The 20,604-nt window shown below is 41.3% G+C and overlaps 1 protein-coding gene across 1 annotated transcript in view; it reads right to left on the bottom strand.

Annotated features, from left to right (window-relative positions):
• LOC142160968 (alpha-2-macroglobulin-like) overlaps positions 1–20,604 on the bottom strand; it is a 99,960-nt gene that overhangs the window by 48,953 nt on the left and 30,403 nt on the right. The window contains exons 6-13 of the mRNA XM_075216125.1: positions 18,649–18,817; positions 17,021–17,105; positions 14,429–14,549; positions 4,597–4,711; positions 4,405–4,514; positions 4,141–4,302; positions 3,405–3,632; positions 1,307–1,370 (exon numbers count right to left, since the gene is read on the bottom strand). Coding sequence (XP_075072226.1) covers positions 1,307–1,370; positions 3,405–3,632; positions 4,141–4,302; positions 4,405–4,514; positions 4,597–4,711; positions 14,429–14,549; positions 17,021–17,105; positions 18,649–18,817 — 1,054 coding nt within the window. The remainder of the gene's footprint in view (positions 1–1,306; positions 1,371–3,404; positions 3,633–4,140; positions 4,303–4,404; positions 4,515–4,596; positions 4,712–14,428; positions 14,550–17,020; positions 17,106–18,648; positions 18,818–20,604) is intronic.

The raw sequence follows: 20,604 nt of genomic DNA, 5'->3' as shown, positions 1-20,604 counted from the left end.
GTCTCCCCATCTGGGGCTGCTTCTTCTTCGTAAAAAAGAAGGAAGGGGGTCTCCGCCCTTGCATAGATTACAGAGGCCTGAATGCTATTACCATTAAAAATCGGTATCCTCTGCCCTTGATTTCTGAATTGTTCGACCGTAGTAAGGGTGCCACCATCTTCTCTAAACATGATCTTAGAGGAGCATATAACCTCATACGCATTAAGGAGGGGGATGAATGGAAAACAGCGTTCAACACCCGAGACGGCCACTTTGAATACCTGGTCATGCCCTTCGGGTTATGTAATGCCCCGGCTATCTTTCAGGGCTTTATGAATGAGCTCTTTCAAGATCTCTTGTATCGATCCGTAGTCGTTTACTTGGACTACATCCTCATCTTTTCACAAGATCTGGTATCTCACCGCAGTCATGTATTGGAGGTTCTCTCTCGTATCCGGAAAAATCATCTATTTTGCAAATTAGAGAAATGCACCTTTGAGCAGAAACAAATTCCTTTCCTGGGATACATTATTTCTGGCACCGGACTGCAGATGGATCCCACCAAATTGAAAGCAATGTGATTGGCTCTTCTATATATATAAGACAGAGAGGGCTTAGCTTCACTGCCGGTTATAGCGTTTTCCTGTTGGATTGCTGACCTGCTCTGTTCTGTGAACTCTCTTTGATTGACCTCCTGTTGTGACCCCTGGCTTGTTGTTTGGACTCTGCTTGAATTCTGATAGACCTGGCCTTCAGATCTGTTGTCTGGATTTTCCTGCTCGCTGCTAGCCTTGACCCTGGCCTGCTACAGATTTTCTGCTACCATCCTGTCTACCACCTCCTATCCCCTCACTGCGGTATTGCACATAAGCTTACACTACACTAGATTTAAGACCTGGGGGCATCTACGGGAAAGGTGGCTGCTATAGGCGAAGACCTTTATCCCTAGTTCTGCAAGCTTATGACAATAGCTGCTAGCTGTAACACAGAGCAGCTGATGAGAGCTCCATTTTAAAGGGAAGGTGGGAGTGTGACCTGCCCATCAAGCTGGGGCTGTGGGAGGAGTATCAGGTAATAAACCTGTTTGTTTCACTGTTCAGTGTGACCTATGCTAGAAAAGCTGGCCAGTGGCTAGAGAGCTGGTCTCTGTTTATTGAGTGTGTAGGGTCACAAGAAACTTTGGAATCTTTATGGTGTCAAATAATTTACTTTCATGACATTAAAACAAAGTAAAAAGCAAGAAATTGTTTGTGTGTATTTCACCAGAAATGTGCTCTTGCCTCAAATGGAAAACTCCACGTACACTGATAATTAACAATTACTGTACCTTGATTTAGAACTAATTTCTCAGTTTGCTTTCCAGAAGTGACAATGCTTCCCTTTGCCATCACCTGTGCAGATAAAACATAATACACATAAGAGTCATGTTCTAATGAAGATTGTATATGTTGTGATGTTTATTGTGTTTCAATTGTCAGGTCAGGTCTCAGTGACAAGTATATCTGTATGTGACAAGGCTGAAGTGGGCTGCCATGATGCTGAGGGGAGATAGATAAAACTTATAATCCATCTCTGTTCCAAGTGCTATCTCTACCCATTGTTTGCAATGTCTACCCATCACTGTCCCTTAAATCTAAATAGCTAACTCAGCGGAGCTGACCCAACTTCCATGCTATTGTGCACATCTTTCCCATATGGGTAATGACTTGTTGCTTATATCAAATGGTCAAAGGTCAGTAACCTACAGAATACCTACAACTTTTAATGGGTTAGAAAACCACACTGACTCCTAAATATCATCAGGAATATTATTAAGTACTAACTCTTACTCCAAGAGAAAAGAGGAAAGAGATAAGGATGTGTATTTTGTCGGGGCAGTCCAAGGATGTATATGCATAAATTAAAAAAAATAATCTTTATTATTTATCTATTGAAAGCAGTTTGTGTGAGATATTTCTGTTTTGTAGACAGCAAAATATTAAAAACAAACAAATATATGTGATGTAGTGACAAATTCATGGAACAATATAAAATAAAATTGCAGTATCAAGTGTAATGTCAGGTGTTGCTTTTCTCTAATTTTCACATATCTCAAAGCTAATAAAGATTCCAAAACATTTCATCCCAGAGATTAAATTGTATACCAACAGACGTTGGTATTCCTACCACTTCACACCAAGTCATATAAATACTGTCAAGGGCTTACTCTATCCTAGGGCTTGGAGAGCTCTTATTAATAGAGTCTGCTGTCCCTCTTTACAACACCACACTCTCTGTTGCCCTTGACACTGCAGCCCCAGCCACCCCCTTCGTCCCTGCAAAGTTAAACCCTAAACCTAGTACTCCCTTCTTACACGTCTCCTCCAAAAGTGCTCCCGCTCCTCTGAACGTCAATGGAGGAATTCCCGATCCATTGCTGATAATAATAAAGATTCAATATTTTAAAGATACTTTAAAATGTCCTGAAGAAAAGTGGCATACTAGATGGACCTGTAGGTTCTTTTCTGTCATCAAATTCTAAGTTTTTACGTACTGGAAATGTATTAACATTTAATTGCTCAAAATAAAAATATGAATTCATATCTCGTAGATCAGTGTTTCTCAAATCCAGTCCTCGGGGACCCCCAACAGTGCATGTTTTCCATATCTCCTTGCTTTAGCACAGGTGTATTCATTACTGACTGACACATTTTGAAAGATCCACAGGTAGTGGATCTAAGTGATCTAAGGGATTCTAAATGAATCCCTTAGATTGTACGCTCCTTCGAGCAGGGCCTCCTCTCCTCTTGTTCTCCACCACCTTAACTCTGCTCTCCAGCTCCTTGTCTCTTCCGTGAGTTCCTCCTGCCCTTCTACCCCTCTTTACCCCGCTGGGGGCTCTCACCTCTCATCTAGCTGTACATTGAGCTTCTGAGTTACTGTGCTTTTTGTTAACTGTACCGTGCTGTCTCACCCTGTATCGTGTTTCTGTCTGTCCCTGTACGGCGCTACAGATACCTAGTGGCACCCTATAAATAAAAATTAATAATAATAATAATAATAACAGTACTAATCATTTCACTTGTGACCTTGAGCACATATACAGTTAAGGGTCCCTGAGGACTGGGTTTTGGAAACACTGTCCTAGACCATAGCTGGGCATTATATATACCTTTTTGTAAGGGAGGGCTTTCCCTAATATAATGTTGGGGAGACAATCCTCCTCCGGTACACTGCCCTTCTCTGCTCTTCCTCTCCTCTCTCCCAGCATGCTGAACATGTGTGTATGTTGGCTATTGAGACTGTATGTGACGGACATGGAGCACAATAGGTACTTTTTTCCATGCCACATATACTAAATATTTGCTTTTTCCAGATACTAGATATATATTCTTTACTGTAGTTGCAATTGTTGCCGCTGTCAACAGTCGTGAGTAAGCACTTACCAGGTAATGAAATCCTGCATGACTTGTCTCTCCGACTCCTTCAGGAGTCAGAGTGTAGTGTACTGTGAATCTCTCATCATCTTGACAATTCAGAGTTCTGTATAAAGGCTGGATCTTTATATAACTCTTACTCCTGGAGTAGAAGTGTTTAACATCCCGGTCGTCTTCCTCATAAGTGGGAAACAATGAATTTGAACTGTGACAGTTTTCATTAGACTTGTATCTGACCTATGTTATGAGAATAAAATGCATACATGGTGAACGAGCAAAACTGGAAATCAGTAAGTCATTTGTCAATAGATCTTAGCATGTTTTTACAGCTACTGTTGTTGGGCAGCACGGTGGCTTAGTGGTTAGCACTTCATGAGTTTGATTCCTGACTATGGCCTTATCTGTGTGGAGTTTGTGTGTTCTCCCCGTGTTTGCGTGGGTTTCCTCTGGGTGCTCCGGTTTCCTCCTACATTCCAAAAACATACTTGTAGGTTAAATGGCTGCCATCAAATTGACCCTAGTGTCTGTCTGTCTGTGTGTATGTTAGGGAATTTAGATTGTAAGCTCCTATGGGGCAGGGACTGATGTGATTGAGTTCTCTGTACAGTACTGCGGAATTAGTAGCTCTATATAAATAGAAGAGGATAATAATGACATGCAAAGCATTCTAAATAAGTTCATTTAATTTTATCACTATACAAATGTAATGAAAATGTTACTGAGCTGTGTTAGTGGTGTTTCTCACCCTGATATGTATGGATGACTGATGGAAAGATGTGGTGTCAATGGAGAAATCCGCAGTTCCATCAGGCCCAGTTGAGTAGGTATAATTTGTTCCATCAAAACCTACATAAACGATCACTGTCTCATTGCTAATTGGCTTGCCAGCTGCATCTTCCAGGAAAACCTACACAATGACAAGAGATTATCAATGATGGTTAACGTTGCACAAATCTTGGGAGAGTCTCCCATTGTGATTGGTGAACTCTAGACCATGACCTTTACTCACCTGTCCATACAAGGGAATACCCCTCTTATAGTGGGAGTCCAGCTGTCGGAATGACACCTTTGCAATAGTGTTCTTGATCTTGGAGGAGTCCGTACCTGTCAACACCACACCTAATGGAGAGATCATTGTTAACATCTTTTGTATTTTATATAATGTTTCTCTATTTGCTCTTACCCATTTGTCTCATCTCACCTGTCCCATCCTCTGTTATTTTGGCTGTTGCAGTGATCATCAGCTCAATGTTTCTACGATTCAACATGAAGAGTTTTGTCTTCACCACTTGTGAGAAACACCCATTGTTATCTGCCTAAAAAGCCAGATATAATTTCAGATTTCCTATAGTTATTACTGTGTTAGATGCCCCAAATAATTTTGGTGAGTGAATGTGGTTTTGCTGTTTCCATGTATTATCAAAACAGAAATATAAAATTATGGGGCGTATTCAATTGTTGGCATTACAGCCAAAAGTAACGCGCCCCGCGCACTATTACCGTCATTACGGTAGTAGTGCGTGTAAATATAGTTCTTACGGTACTGTTCACGCTGGATTTCAGCTCGCGGCTCCCTGAGCCGCAAGCTGAAATCCGGCTAGTATTACTGTAATAACGGTAATAGTTTTTCCACGGCGGAAACCGCCAACAATTGAATATGCCCCAATGAATTATAAAATTATTATTAGGTTATTGCACACAAAACATTTGATTTTGGATGTTTTAAATGCATTTTATTTTTTTATTGATATGTCGTTTTATTGTTCTGTTAAGCAAAAATCAGAAGAGGCTGTTTATTGCAAGAATGTGTAAATCAAATTGCAATAAATATATGGAATTTTTTGTCGCTGAGATCCATTTGTTTCAGGAAAGTTTACAAATGAAGCTCAATATATTAGTTTTGGTATTATATTTTTTTATCACACAAAAGCAGGACGTCTTAACAGCATTAACAAGCAGTCTTAACGAGCAGTGCATTGGGGCCCTTGGGGCCCTACCTACACAACCACTCACAGGAATAAAAATGTAAATTTTTGCTAAAATTAAGTTTATATTTATTGGTATCTCCAACAAAATCAGTTTTTAAACATTAAAAAACATGCTGTACAGCAGAGATTAATCCACACAAATGTTTGGACAATATAACATGAGCCTCGAAGTTGAAAAACAAGAAAGTCAACATAAAAATGGTACTCAGTTGGTAATTCATATAGACGGAGATGGCACAGTACGAAATTACTATGAATTATTTATTATTAATCAAGTGTTCAACACAAACATTTGCAAAATTTCTTTGCAGAGAATTGCTTCAAAAATGGCTTCAAAAATTGTGTATTGATTGTGTCTTGCTTATGTCAATTAATACGTGTATGTTGTTTTCATGAAGGTCAAGATACGTATTCACAAAAGCAAGATTGCATGAACAGATAACAGCTGATACTGAGGTGATAAGTCCACCTAAACGTTTTAATAAGGAGAGTTTGAAGGTTCTGAATAAATCTCATGGAATAAAATACTGAACAGTTGGCAAGCCTCTGGGGCCCCTATACCCGTGAGGCCCCGGGCAACTGCCCAGCGTTCCCGTGCGTTAAGACAGCTCTGCATAAAAGGGCATACACTACCTCATACAGCTCCCTGGGAACTGCTGTCTGCAACATCTGAAGCTGTTTCTGTGCTGGTTAAGAGGATAACACCTCACTGAGCCGGGTAACAGATCAACACAGCATACATTTTGTGTTTGCTATCTCTACGCAAAATGTGTCACACTATCCTAACCAAGGCAAAATGTATAATAATATTTGGGCAATTGGCGTATGCTGAAAAGAAACACAACAATATTATGGTTTGCTGACAACATTCAGTACATTTCCTTTGTCTTTTAACTGAGTAAAACAATTTGAGCCTGATTAATTTTCCAACGCAATGTGAACGCAACTTGCGTTTTAAAATATTGCACATACCAACAGAACTTCTGGCTTTCGATCATAAGATCCTGCTGGCTTTTATTATGTTATTTATACTTTATACAAAAAATGTTGCTTGTTCTTTATTACTACATTGATGTTTTACATATCACCCCCCATCCCTCCAATCCCCCCTCACTCCCTTCCAGCATCCTCCTCTCCCTTCCGCCTACCCCTGCCCTCCTCCTCTCCTTCCCTTCCCCCACTGCACAACCTTCTAAGCATCTGGATGAGTTCCTGTTACAATTTGCTTGCTAATTACTACATCCAGTCTATTTGGTGGGGCTATCAGCCCGGGTAGCATATATAGATGCTGCCTTTCCACCCCCCAAACGACTGTTGTTTAGCCTTACAATGTTTATATGTGTTAAGTTTGGATCCCTTCCGGATCCATCCGTTAAACTTTCACTCTCCTTCTTTTCTCTTTCTTTTTTCTCTTCTTGTGGCGTATTCTCTCCTCCCTCTTCCTCCCCCCCTTCCCCCCTCTCCTCTTCTCCATTCAAGCACCTCTGGACTAATCTTTTCTCGCATTATAGTTCAGAGACATTCTCTTTAACAGCGTCCATCTCATCCCAACTTCCATGGCTGTGAAACTCCTCTCCATCAGCGTTAACAGCCTCAACTCCCCTTGCAAGCTCACAATAGTCCTGGTAGCCTGCAGAAGGGAGAAGGCGGACATAGTCTTCCTCCAGGAGACCCATATTACAGGTACCCACACACAACTTGTAAGAAATAGGGGGTTGCAATATTTATACATAACAAGTCCCTTTTCAACACTCCTCCACCTACTCTGACTCAGAGGGTCGCTTTCTATTAATCATGGGCACACTCCGTTCCTACCCAGTCACACTGGCCTTGATTTATGCTCCAAATCAATGTCAGGGTCAGTTCTTCTCTACATTGTTCCGACACATTGAGTGGTTGGCCCAGGATCATATTATATTAGGTGGTGATTTTAATGTTGTCATAGACCCGCAACTTGATAAATCCTTCCTCTCCCCTTGTGACCTCCCTACTCATCATTCTAAGGACTCCACCACCTTATCTGCATTGTTACAGCAACACTCCTTGCATGACACCTGGCGCCTCAAAAATTCCTCAGCTCCACACCAGACATACTCCTGCATTGACATGCTCCATGTCTCTCAGTCCCTGATACCCTTAACCACTTAAACGGGCGTCACTCTGTTTTCATGGATTGACCATGCAGGTGTATACATCCTTCTCGATCTCCTATACCAATATCCATGCGCCTAGTAGACTCTCTGTTGTTACCTGTGCTGACATCAAAACAGCTATCTCTGAATACTTCCAGGAGAACACCTTGCAGGAGGTGGCTCTGGGTGTTATCTGGGAAGCTCACAAAGCCACTGTCCGTGGTTGACTCATTAGTGCTGCCTCACAAGCAAAAGAAAAGCTGTTCTAGAGGTCTCTTCCTTAGAGCAACGTATGTCCTCTCTTTTGACCCAGCATAAGCAGGTCCCTAATCCCTCCTTGCTATCACAAATTGACTCTCTGAAGGGTCAGCTTAATACCCTCTTGTCCAGAAGAGCAGCCTCCCTCTTACAGAAGCTCCAACAACACTTCTATAACAAGGCAGATAAGGCAGACTCTCTACTTACCCGGAAACTTCGCCAGAAGCGCGCCTGAGGCTTTATTTACATACTCCACAACTAGACATTGTCAAAGAATTTAGAGACTTTATGCCTCCTCATATGACCTTCCTGCATTTAAGTCCCTGGAGGGAATTCTGTCAGACACTCTGGAGTTGTACCTAGCTAACACCCCTCTCCCACACCTCTCCCAGTCTCAACTCTTTTGCTTAAATCGGACATCACTACGACCGAAATTAGAATATCAATAAAATCTTTCAAGCCCCCCTCAGCTCCAGGCCCGGATGGCTTTTCTGCACAATACTATAAAAACTTTGCTGCAGACCTTGTTCCACACCTAACGACCTTTTATAACAAAATTCTTGAGGGGGCATCCTTTGACACCGCCACTACTCTTGCTAACATTGCGAAACCTGGAAAGGACATCCTACACTGTGCAGGCTATAGGCCTATCTCCCTTGTCAGTGTTGACCTTAAACTCTACACTAAAATTTTGGCCACTATGCTCAATCCTCAACTTCCAGTCCTAATCCACCAGACCAGTTGGGTTTGATTCCAGAGAGAATGGCCCCTGATAATACAGGGAGGACCATTGACTTAATCCACTCTATTCATGGTGGCAAGCTGCCTTCTTTAATAATGGCCTTGGACGCGGAGAAAACGTTTGACCGCATCTCCTGGCTTTCCATGTGTGGTTCAGGTGTGGTGTGCTTAGATCAATGGCTTCTCTGGTAGGTTGCTGATGGACGTTTTAGCTCTCTACCGGAATCCCTCTGCTGCTGTCTCAGCTAATGGCATAACCTCCAAACCCTTCACAATTTCAAACTGTACCCATCAGGGATTAATTTTTGCCCTTATAATCGAGCCACAAGCAGCCAGAATCTGCTCTAACCAATCCATCTCAGAAATTAAGGTTGGTTCTACGGAAACTAAGATTGCGTTATATGCAGATGATATCCTCATTAGCATATCCCATCCCGTCACCTCTCTTCCCCCTCTCCTCTCCAAAATAGACACATATTTGGGTTATCCTTCCAAAATCGAGACACTAGACTTTTATATCCCTCAGACAGACAAACTAATTCTAGAGCATACATTCCCATTTACCTAGCACCGATACAAAATAAAATAATGTGCTTCTTCCTAATCAAAAATCTTTCCCACCTCTTCCAAGCTAACTTCCCCCACACCCTATCCCGAATAAAAAAAGACTTGAACAATATCCAATATCCTGGATAGGCCACATTAATGCTGTCAAAATGAATATACTTCCTAGACTACTATACCTTTTCCAAACCCTTCCCATTTGCATTCCTCCTTATGTATTTAAATTTCTTCAATTCAAGACATCCAAATTTATTTGGGCAGGCAGACGCCCACGTATACGACTCAGGGTTCTCCAGAGGTCCTCAGCATTTCAAACCCTAAAAGATACTACCTTTCGGCCCAACTCGCTGAATGTATCCTATGGAACGGTCCTACAACTGCTAGGGTTTGGATATCTCTTGGATATCTCTTGAGGCTGAGGGTCTGGGACTGCTTACACCTGTTTCTCTTCTATGGCACCCAAGGGCGTGTCATCCCAAAAAAGCCCTGACTCATCTTACAGTTTCCTTCTCGCTGGCTATATGGCACTCATCTTCCAGATTGCATAGTTTCTCCTCACATCCCTCCCAATTAGTCCCCCTGGGTCTGCTCCACTCCTTATTTTCTCCCTGGCAAACGCGAGGGATACGGTTCTTAAACGACATTACCCGCAGTGCATTATTTCCCCAATTTCCCGACGTTCAAGTGAAATTCGCAACCTCCACTCTACTGTCAAATCTAGTATTACCTCTCGTACACTTACTACCATTGAGGCAATATGTTTGCGTCGAGCATCAACGCCAGGTCTCATTTCCACTATTTACTCCGAATTTACCTCCCCTTCTAATCCTCCTCGTGACCCTCATGAAATAACTTGGGAACGCGACCTGGGTTACCTGCTTGACAATGAGGAGTCGTTGGAAATACTGTACAATTCTGCTTCTAGTTCAATTTGTGTTGGAATAAAAGTAAACATATATAAACTCCTCTTTCGCTGGTACTACGAGCCTACCCGCCTCCATAAGATATTACCTGATTCCTCTGACAGATGTTGGCGTTTATGCTCTGGTGTAGGCTCTTTTCTACACATATTGTGCGACTGTCCGACATTGATCCCTTTTTGGCATGACGTTAAATCCCTGATAGAATCTGTGATTCAAATCCCCTTTCCCATAGATCCGATTTTTTTTCTCCTACCCCTCAGGTTCCCCTCGGCCACTAAACATCAAAATAAACTAGCTCGCCATATTATTTCCGCTGCCACATGCAAAATCACCTTTGAGTGGAAGCAGATCGCTCCCCCCTCCCTCTCCACTGTGACTAACAGGATTTGGCAAACACCGCATGGAGTATTTGACCAGCATTATGCGTAACTCCTCCAAAACCTTTAACAAAGTCTGGGATCCTTGGATGTCCTTTTTCCACTGCGGCTCTCCCTTTACTTAGTCCACTCCTTCCTCCTACCCTCCCTCCCTTCCAATCCTACTTCCTACCTCTCCTACCCCTTGGATGGTCCCTGCCAAGCCACCCTCCTACCTACCTACCTTCTTTAATTTCTCACTTCTTTAGTCCTCTCTTTCTCATTCTTTCACACTTCTCTTAGCCTTGGACTCTGGTCCAATGTCTTTTTTCCTTTCCCTAATATATAATGTCTCTCTCTTTCTTTCTCACTTCCTTTTCTTTCTTTGTCTCTTTCTTAATTAAAGAAAACTACCAGTCTTCTTCCTCCCATATCTCTGAAAGAATCTTATTTCTGTCATCTCCGGTCAATGAAGAGCTCTTCAACTACGCACTCTATATGATGTAAATGTATTTCATTCTCGCTGTCTTATGTTATCTGACCGTTAATAAACATTTGTTTAAAAAAATTGCACATACCTTGCACGCACGTAAACCCTTACTCAAATATAAGCAGATCATAAGAGACGTTTCCATTTTCATAAGGGTATAAGTACGCTCTGGCTATACGTTACTTGCCGTATGCAAACAGACAGAGAACAGACTGCAGGATGCGCATATGAATATGTGCAATACAAAGTACCATCAGAACGCATGCAAATAAAAAAATATAGAAACTGAATTTACTACTATTAATACTATAATCATTAATAAAAATATAAATAAAAAAATGTTTTCTTTTTTAATGAAATACATAAATCTGGATGTTCTTAAGGTGTACTTTGCATAAAATGCATTTTTATAGTCTCTTTTACTTACAAACACGTGTACTGGCATGTATATCAGTAATCACTATTAGTGAGCACTTACACTTACACCTGACCTGTAACTGGGGCAACTGTGTCAGTCATCACTATTAGTGAGCACTTACACCTGTCCTGTAGCTGGTGCAAGTGTTTTGGCTAAAAAACATGTACCTAAAGAAGCCCAGAGCATGAATTAGATGAATGTGCGTGGGCTTGACCTCGGCATGCCCTTACTGTACGTCTACACCTTCCAGCACCAGTTCCAACCCTTCAAGTCACATGCAGCCAGAAGCGCCACTTGCGTTTGGACATGAATTGGATGCGTTCAGTGGCGAGCAGTCCGTTTCTGAGCATGCGCAGAGCAACTTTACACAAGAAACGACACATAATAGAACGTACATCCGAAGATGAATCCCGCCCTTTTTTTCCTTGTTGTTGCCGTAACTTCAGATGTGCATCCAAATACAGTAACTACCTAATGGGGGACTGGCTGTTGTAGCCTATAGAAACCAATAAGCTATTTATGTCAGCTTTCATTTCATAAATATAATGTCCCCAGGGGCAGGAGTGCGCGATGTGTGAGGAGATGGGGGAGATTTTCCTCATAGTGATAGAGTAGAGAAAAGCTTGAATTTGGGGAGAGGAACGAGGGACATGTTGTATGTTCCAAGTTCTGTAGGAAAATTGAGCCATGTTCCTAGATGAGAGGACAAGATATTGGTTCTGAGAAAGAAAGAAAGAAACGAACAAGAGATGTTACCAGATTCATATAGAGATGAGGCCGAGGGACAGAGAGAGAAAGTGAAAGAGAAAGAGTGAGAGAGAGAGAGATATAAAGAGAGAAAGCGAGGGAGAGAGAGAGAGAGAGAGAGAGAGAGAGAGAGATAAAGAGAGAAAGTGAGGGATAGACAAAACAGGATAATGACAGAGAAAGGTGACTTTAAACAAGTATTCAAGTGATACATGAACTGTGATCGAGTGTGATAGTGTGACAGGGCAGCACAGTGGCGTAGTGGTTAGCATGTCTGCCTCACAGCACTGGGGTCATGAGTTCAATTCCCGACCATGGCCCTATCTGTGTGGAGTTTGTATGTTCTCCCTGTGTTTGTGTGGGTTTCCTCTGGGTGCTCCGGTTTCCTCCCACACTCCAAAAACATACTGGTAGGTTAATTGGCTGCAATAAAAAAAAATTGACCCTAGTCTCTCTCTCTGTCTGTCTGTCTGTCTGTGTGTGAGTGCGTGTCTATAGTAGAGAATTTAGACTGTAAGCTCCAATGGGGCAGGGACTGATGTGAATGAGTTCTCTGTACAGCGCTGCGGAATTAGTGGCGCTATATAAATAAATGATGATGATGATGATGATGATAGTAACAGTTGAGCATGAGTAAAGGTGAGATGGGATAAGAGTGTGTGAGGGTGGGCTAAATCCTGTTTCAATCAACAGTATCTACCAGGGGTGATCTACAAGTAGAGTTAGGGGAATCCAGGAACTGTTGCTCCCAGCTACAGTGCAGGAGTGAGAGAAATCAAGTTGAGTGAGATAATCCCCAAATGAATGTAAGCTCTGCAGACAAGTGAACTTGTGTGTACTATCTGATAATGGGTGAGTTGCCACAGGTATAGTTTGCATTACTAAAAAAAACTGTGAAACAACTATATTATACTGCAGTAAGATGTGAGATGTTAAGAATAAGATAAGAAAAGACACGTGTATTTAAATTAAATGAATTTATTTATTCAAAAACATTTTTTAGCGGGGTAACTTTGTGCTATATCACATGCTGCATCTGCACTACATCTGTCTTGCTATTAAACCTGCAAGAGCAAGGACATGTGTCTGCAAGCTGCATACAGTCTCTTGTGGCTTGAGTGCAGCCTGAATGCAGGATAATAATCTGTATGCAGAAAACAGCTTCCTCTGACTTCTGCGTTAGAGCTCCTTGGAAGCAGTGCTCCGTTTCAGGGATTGGAAGGAGGGAGCTATAATTAACAGCTCCCTACTGTCGGCCCACTTAATGATTACCGTAATACCCTCGAACATCTTGCATTCAGGGAGCTCAGCTGCTCAGAGAGATGGAGGAACTTCCTCTCTGAGCGGCCAAGGTCGACAGAAGAAGCAGAGGAAGACAGAAGCAGTGCAGGAGGTGGTAACTTCACCAAGGTAAGACCGGTTGGCCCACAATTACACAGAAAAAAATTAAAGTGTTTAAAAACCAAGTGAATATCATGTTTCCAAAATCAGAACATTAATGAGTAAAAGGTAAAAGTCTAATTTTTCACAAGGGACAAACACCTGCTATTGATATTTTTTGCTCTATTCAAATAGAAATGTCAAACTAAAACTCTTAGGGCCTGAGTCATTAAGGCAACAAAGGAGTAAATGTTCTCTGGTACAAACCATGTTACAATACAAGGGGTGCAAATTAGTTTCTTATTTTGTACATAGGTAAAATACTGACTGTCTTTTCATCTAGCACACAAATACTTGACAGGTTTATTTTTACACTGAAATTTAAATGTATTCTATAACATTCCCTATCCCAACAATAAATCTTTCCCCACATTTTAAATTTACCTCCCCCTCCAATGCAACATGGTTTTGTCCAGGTGCAACATTACTCCTTTTTTATGCTTTGCTCTCCTTACTGACTCGGGCCCTTAGAATGTATCAACTTATTAGCAGTGACCGTGCACCTTCTATAACGTGAGAACGGGAAGGATTTGTTGCTTTGTTGCAGAAGGAAATCTCTAACCCTGACGCATTACTTTAATTTTTCTGTATTTTACATCAGCAAACAATGTATACACCTATTTAACCTGCAGTGTTATGAGATCCTTCAGAAATAGGATGTGATCTTCCGATTGAAAGAGATTCCCCAACTCTGGGCTAACCTCAGTGTAATACAAGGTAGGAGTTATGCAGAACACACTAACACAAACAGACACTGGTTTTCCTACATGCCCCTCGGTAAGTCCATGAATATGGGAAGAAGCGGTGTGTACATTTTTACCAGATTGTGGTTACTGCTTAATTAACCCAAATGTAGCTTTGACCCTATGCCCTTTGCTGATATTTATGATACACCTGTTTTAAAATCTTTATAGACTCATGTTATTACTATAGGTATTTATTACTGTAACTCTGTACATTGCCGTGTTGTACTCACTTGATGCGACAGTTCTTCACACACACTATTTTCTTCAGCAGCACAGGTAGAATAAGTGTATTTGTACTTTCTGCAGACACTGACATCAATTCTTCCTGCAACTGGTTTCCCATACGTGTACCTGACAAGAAGGATCTATGTTATATTCTGACTTAAAAAAGGAGATAGTACTCCCCCAAAATCCCTGGACATTATTTATTTATAGAGCGCTGAATCTGCATGTGATTAGGTCATACTTGGCAACTTCTTCTAGTTGGCGTCCGGGAGCTGCCGGGGAAAGATGAGCGTGCGGGGGAGGGGGAGATTTGGAATCGCGTCATTTCAGACCCCCGTGACGTAACGATGCGTCATTTTAAAGCAGGGGGGCGGTGCCAAATGCCGCGATTCCCGGAGAATCGCAGCATTTTGGGCCTAATTCTGCCCACTTCACTAGAAAGTGGGCAGATGCGGGAGACTATCATACACTCCCGGGAGACCCACCCGGAATCCGGGACTCTCCCGGTCATTGCATTGGAAGGTATAGATTAGGTTAGCTGGCTTCTTTGATTAATGCCCTTTACTAAATACAAAATATTACATGCTATTGTATGACAGAGCATTGCTGGGCACTAGGCTATATAGCAGTAAAGGGCAGCTGGCATCCATAGGGCCCCTGTATCCCTCCAAGCCTTCACCTGTAGCCCCCAGCTCCTTCCTGTTTTATGCCCATGTGTCCTTTTCTCTGCTTTTTACTCTGTGGGCTTCAGTATGTCTTATTTCTTCTGCTTTATGCCCCACTGAACTTAACCTGTGGCCCTAGCTGTTATTGAATAAGAACTGTGACAGCAGATGAAGCTTAGTGGGTCATAAAACAGAGAATGGCTTATTCTTTGTCCAGAACAGCCAACTTTGACATCAGGTGAAATGAAGTCATTCAGCACCAGCTGCCCATCTGAGACCAGAGGAAGTGGGACGTGCAGCCGGCATACCTAGTGTCCCTTCTTTTCTTGCAGATAAGAGATGTATGATTCCTGCTTACCTCATTAAAGCAATGTAAGCACATTTTAGACAGTCCTGTTATAGACCAATATGCTGCAAAGTTGCTGTTCCTGTTGGTCCCACTTACACATGTAAACAAACAATCTTTCATGGGGCGCATTAAAAACAAAAAGCAGAACAGATTAGAAAACTCTGCAGAATTGCATTTTGTCTGTTCCAGCCTAGCTTTCAAATACAGGCGGACAATCTGGTCACTCAGAAGACACATTGAATAAGTCAGATTTGTGTGCTATAGCTGGTAAATCATAGCTGTCTTACATTGTAATGCCTGCTTATATGGTGTTACAGATTATGCCTCATTCTTGATCAAATATATTATTTTAACCTACTGAGATTAAGGGTAATGTACGACCCTTTTAATGGTTAGAGGGCCGTGCATGCTGCACTAGAAATGTATCACAATGGCCATTACTGCTACATAATCTGAATCCTTTTGATCTTTCTTGTTTGAAATGGTACTTTTCCCTGCCTCACAGATGTAATAGATTATGCTGTATATTGAGGTTTGAGTGATTGTATATTAAAGCCATCTCAGAGGGTGGGGTACCATTTTCCGATGTTGGTCATTCCGACATCGGTTACATCTACAAAAAAAAATAATTAAACAATGCCTACAAAACGAATATATTGACTTACAATGAAAATGACAGTGCACATCCTCGTGTAACTGAGATTTTAAAGTCGTGGGGTTAGGCATTACTGCTTTAAATACCGAGATATGTGTCTGGCTATGGAGAGTGACGTCATTTCAAAGTGCCGGTTTCAGAGAAATCGGTATGTAGCGTAAGCATGCCGAGGATGTGCCCTGTCATTTTCATTGTAAGTCAATATTTTAGTTTTGTAGGCATTGTTTAATTCGGGGATATTTTGTAGATGTAAATGATGTCATTATGCTGGTAGTCATTAATATGACTACCACCGATCTCAGCAGGTCTTGGGTTTAGGTTGTTTCAAGTTTGGGGACATGCTGAGGCTGCAGCTGCTTGTAATTATGTAAGATATGGTCATCAGGGCCATTACTAGGGCGATGTGACACCTGTCAGCACCCAGGGCTCCAGGCTGAAGTAACAGATGTGACTGTAACAATGACAGTCAGAGCACTTCTGAGTCACTCGTCACTCAGTCATACCCCAGGACGGGGAAATGTACTTGGCACTGTCCAGTGGCCACATGTCAGTTCTTTCATATTTATTTCCCCCACAGCCAACGCTGTGCTTCTGGTGACTGGCCCCTGCCCCCTGCCCCAGGACCAGCAACCTTGTTCTAAGTGCTAAGGATAAGAGATCCGTCTCTATCCTCTCTCCTTCCTCTTTCCCCCGCCTCCACCCTCTTTCTTTCTCTCACAGGGTTGGAGGCCAATGCCTCCTCTGTAAAATAGTCACACCTCATCTGGTGTTGCAAAGATGCTTGGAAGTGCAACCTATTCCAACCAAGATGAGGAGGTACCAGTATTCTCGCTTGTCCAGGGAAATAACATTACTAGCTATTACTCCAATGATTACTATTAGCATGAGGAAGCTGAATTTTCTTGTGGAGTTAGAATGCAATACTTACTTGCCACATACTGTCACTTTCACTTCCTGGTCAAGAATAGTGATAATTGGGGGCATTTTCACCTGTACCTCAAATTTGGGTAATACTGAAAATAAATAAATACATTGGAGTTACAGTAATCAAGTTACAACATAAATTCATCTATAACAAATGCTGTTCAAACAGTAACGCGTCTATTGATTAAGACATTAATAAGATTTTCACTCGTTGCTCAGTGATGGAAAAGCTTTTTTCGAACAACATATTAAGAAAATATATTTTGGCATAGTGTGATATGGTGATACTGTTTGGCAGTGCTAGTAGGAGTCTAACTGCTTGCCAAACCAGTCCAAGAATTAACACAGTTAAACACTCAAACACAGACAAGGCAATACTTCTTTTCAAATGAAGCTTATGGATATATTCGCACACCACAGGCCTCTTTAGTCAGTGATTATTAATTGGTTTAATGATTTAATAAAACATGAACTAGAAAGATATGTGTTTTGAAGGTTCATATTTTTTATAGACATATATAGGCTGCTTGGATCCTTTGGAGCTGTCCGGAGAATATTACTATGTTAACATACTTTACTTTGTTGTCTCTCACATTTCACCGGGAATTGTCACCTCTGGGATCTTGTAAACTGAAAATAATAACATTATTGAATACTAACATCCCCTACACCCCACATCAGACAGATGGCAGGGATGGAAGTAGATTAAGCAGACTAAGGGGTAAATGTATCAAGCTGAGAGTTTTCCCGGCGGGTTTGAAAAAATAATCAGATTATAGCTGTCATTTATTTAGTACATTCTACAAAATGACAGCTAGAATCTGATTGGTTGCTATAGGCAACATCTCCACTTTTCAAACCCGCCGGAAAACTCTCAGCTTGATACATTTACCCCTAAGTTGGCTTCCTAGGCATATTTGGCCCTTTTGATGTACCTAACCTAATTAATTTCTGGTCGGGCTCAATGACCAATTTTCAGAACCAATTTGTCACAGGAGAGCTCATTCATTGACAGTCATTTATAAACATTCCTATTAATTATTTTAACTTTTGATTGGGCCTCGATCATGAAATTCATATTTTATTTTAACTCAATCACCACAGTTATGTTATTGGTTGGGAATCTTAACTACAATTTCACTTGTATCACTAGAAACATATTCAGTATAACATTGAATTTGAAATTAGTTCAAAGTGTGTAATTGTTTGCATATTCGAGCAACAAGGTTGCTTAGTGGTTAGCACTTCTGTTTCACAGCACTGGGGTCATGAGTTCAATTTTCGACCATGGCCTTATCTGTGTGGAGTTTGTATGTTCTCTCCTTGTTTGCCTGGGTTTCCTCCCACACTCCAAAAACATACTGGCAGGTTAGTTGGCTGCTATCAAAATTGACCCTAGTCTTGCTCGGTGTGTGTGTTAGGGAATTTAGAGTGTAAACTCCAATGGGGCAGGGACTGATGGTGTGAGTGAGTTCTCTGTCCAGCGCTGCAGAATTAGTGGAGCTATATAGATAGCTGGTGATGATGATGATATTAATAATACTGATGCAACATAGTACTATATATATGATTTCTTCCTGGATCCTATACTGGACTATATATCTAATTATGAATATTTCTGACTAAACATACCATACTCCTCCACACTAAACGTGTGCTCCACTTGTGCACCCTTTAGCCTCTGTGCGACCAGTTTGTATGTCCCCAGCTGGGGTTCAGAGGCGAGAAGGAAGGATTCCTGAGCAATCCCTCTAGTTGTCTCCACATTCAGCCACTGACTAATACGGTTTGTCTGAGGATCCTGAAAGACAAAACCATATTTCACCCTCTTTATTTTTTTTTTTTTTAAGACTTTGCTTATCAAATAGTTCATATAATTATCAAGAAAGGAAAATATTGGTAAAATTAAAAGTAAGAATAAATAGAGTACAATGCAAATAGAAGAATACATTAGACACAAATCAGCTATCAAGCTTTAACCTGAGGTTGAGTTAAATTGTGTCCATGTTTAAACCCCTACACCAATAGAGCATGCAATATAACTCACTTATCGTATAGGAGGTGCCCTACCCTGGGGACCCCGCTGTTAGCTGAGTCCTGGAGAAACTAAGAAAAGATTGTTTTGTGAGTTTCTGTGAATAGCTCCCAACTGCCAGGACAGTGTTGGGAACTTATACATTTAAATAATTGAAAATTCATTGGATAGATATGAGGTTATTGTAAGCAAACCAGTGACCTCAATATAATGGAGACATTCATGTTGTGGGTGAAACCATTATGCAGCCTATGATAGATACCAGTGACCTCTCTGAATCACCACCTGACCTAATATTCATGAGGCCTGACCTATAGTCATGATTCCTCATAAATTAATAGGGTATAATTTATAATATTCATGAAGCCCATACAAACTAGTCCTGTGCTCTGAGTAGGAGACAGGTTCATTTAAAAACCTTGTTCTCCTGGCCAACTATTAAATATAAACAACATATAAAAAAGCAAAAACTGTCAAAATCTGCATTGCAATGAAATCAATATATTTTCCCAAATGGATGGTATTAGATCCAAGTTCATTGTGTAGGAAATATTCTTGTTTAATAGAATATAATAGTCTCTAGCACAAACTGACCTACCACCATTCAATACCATACACTGTTTTATTATTTATAATTGTTTCATAATTATTCATCGCTCCATTACCCCCTCATTGCTGGACTCATACATATGACTCCAGTGCTTTAAATTATCCATTTGCAATAGTCACTCAATGTCCAACATTATTTTGCATTATTCTTTCTCCCGATAACTTTCCTCTACATTACTATCATCCATAGGAAGAGATGACTACATATAGACAACTCTCCTGATTCATCAGCTACAACTGGTATATTTACATTGTGGGTGTGCTTTCATCTGTCTCTCTCAACAATCACCATTTAGACAGTGGATTTATATATATTTATAGATAGATTCAAGTTTTATATTTTTATTTATCTTTCAGTTTTCAGCACCATGTACTTTGTTTAATGTTGAAAACCGGAACGCATTTTACTTGTATGTTTCTGTTAAAGCACTTTATAAATACAAATAATCAGTCATTTTTTTGTATTTTTGTCTTCAATGGTCAACAAAATAACATAACTTTACCTCTCGATAGTCCTGATTATAGGGACTATCATGATCAGCCAGGAGCTTGTCCCGGAATGAAGGACAGCTGGGATGTATTTCCACTCTTTATATACATGCTGTGTGAGCCAGTTAGTGGTGCACTCTTTATATATCAGAAGATGTGAGGGAGATGTAGGGTGGCTGGGGGGAAGTGCAAGCTATGCCCTCCATGATGCTGGCCACACCCACAAATCACTGGCCACACCTCCGTTTGGACGGCACTTCTCACAATAGGCCAGAGCCGTAACTAGGGTGGTGCGGGCGGTGCCGTCGCCCCGAGCGCAAGCCCGAGGGGGCGCAGCAGCCGCCCGCTACTTTCCCCTCTGTGGCACAAAGTAAAAAAATAAAATATAAAAAAAAAAAATATATATTGGGGCCCCCACGCCCGTGACTCACGCAGGGGGGGGTGCCACGAGTCGG

The sequence above is a fragment of the Mixophyes fleayi genome, chromosome 6 (genome assembly GCF_038048845.1).
Source record: "Mixophyes fleayi isolate aMixFle1 chromosome 6, aMixFle1.hap1, whole genome shotgun sequence".
Taxonomy (NCBI): domain Eukaryota; kingdom Metazoa; phylum Chordata; class Amphibia; order Anura; family Limnodynastidae; genus Mixophyes; species Mixophyes fleayi.
The sequence above is the reverse complement of the archived record's forward strand: the minus strand, read 5'-3'. Positions and strand labels throughout refer to the sequence as shown.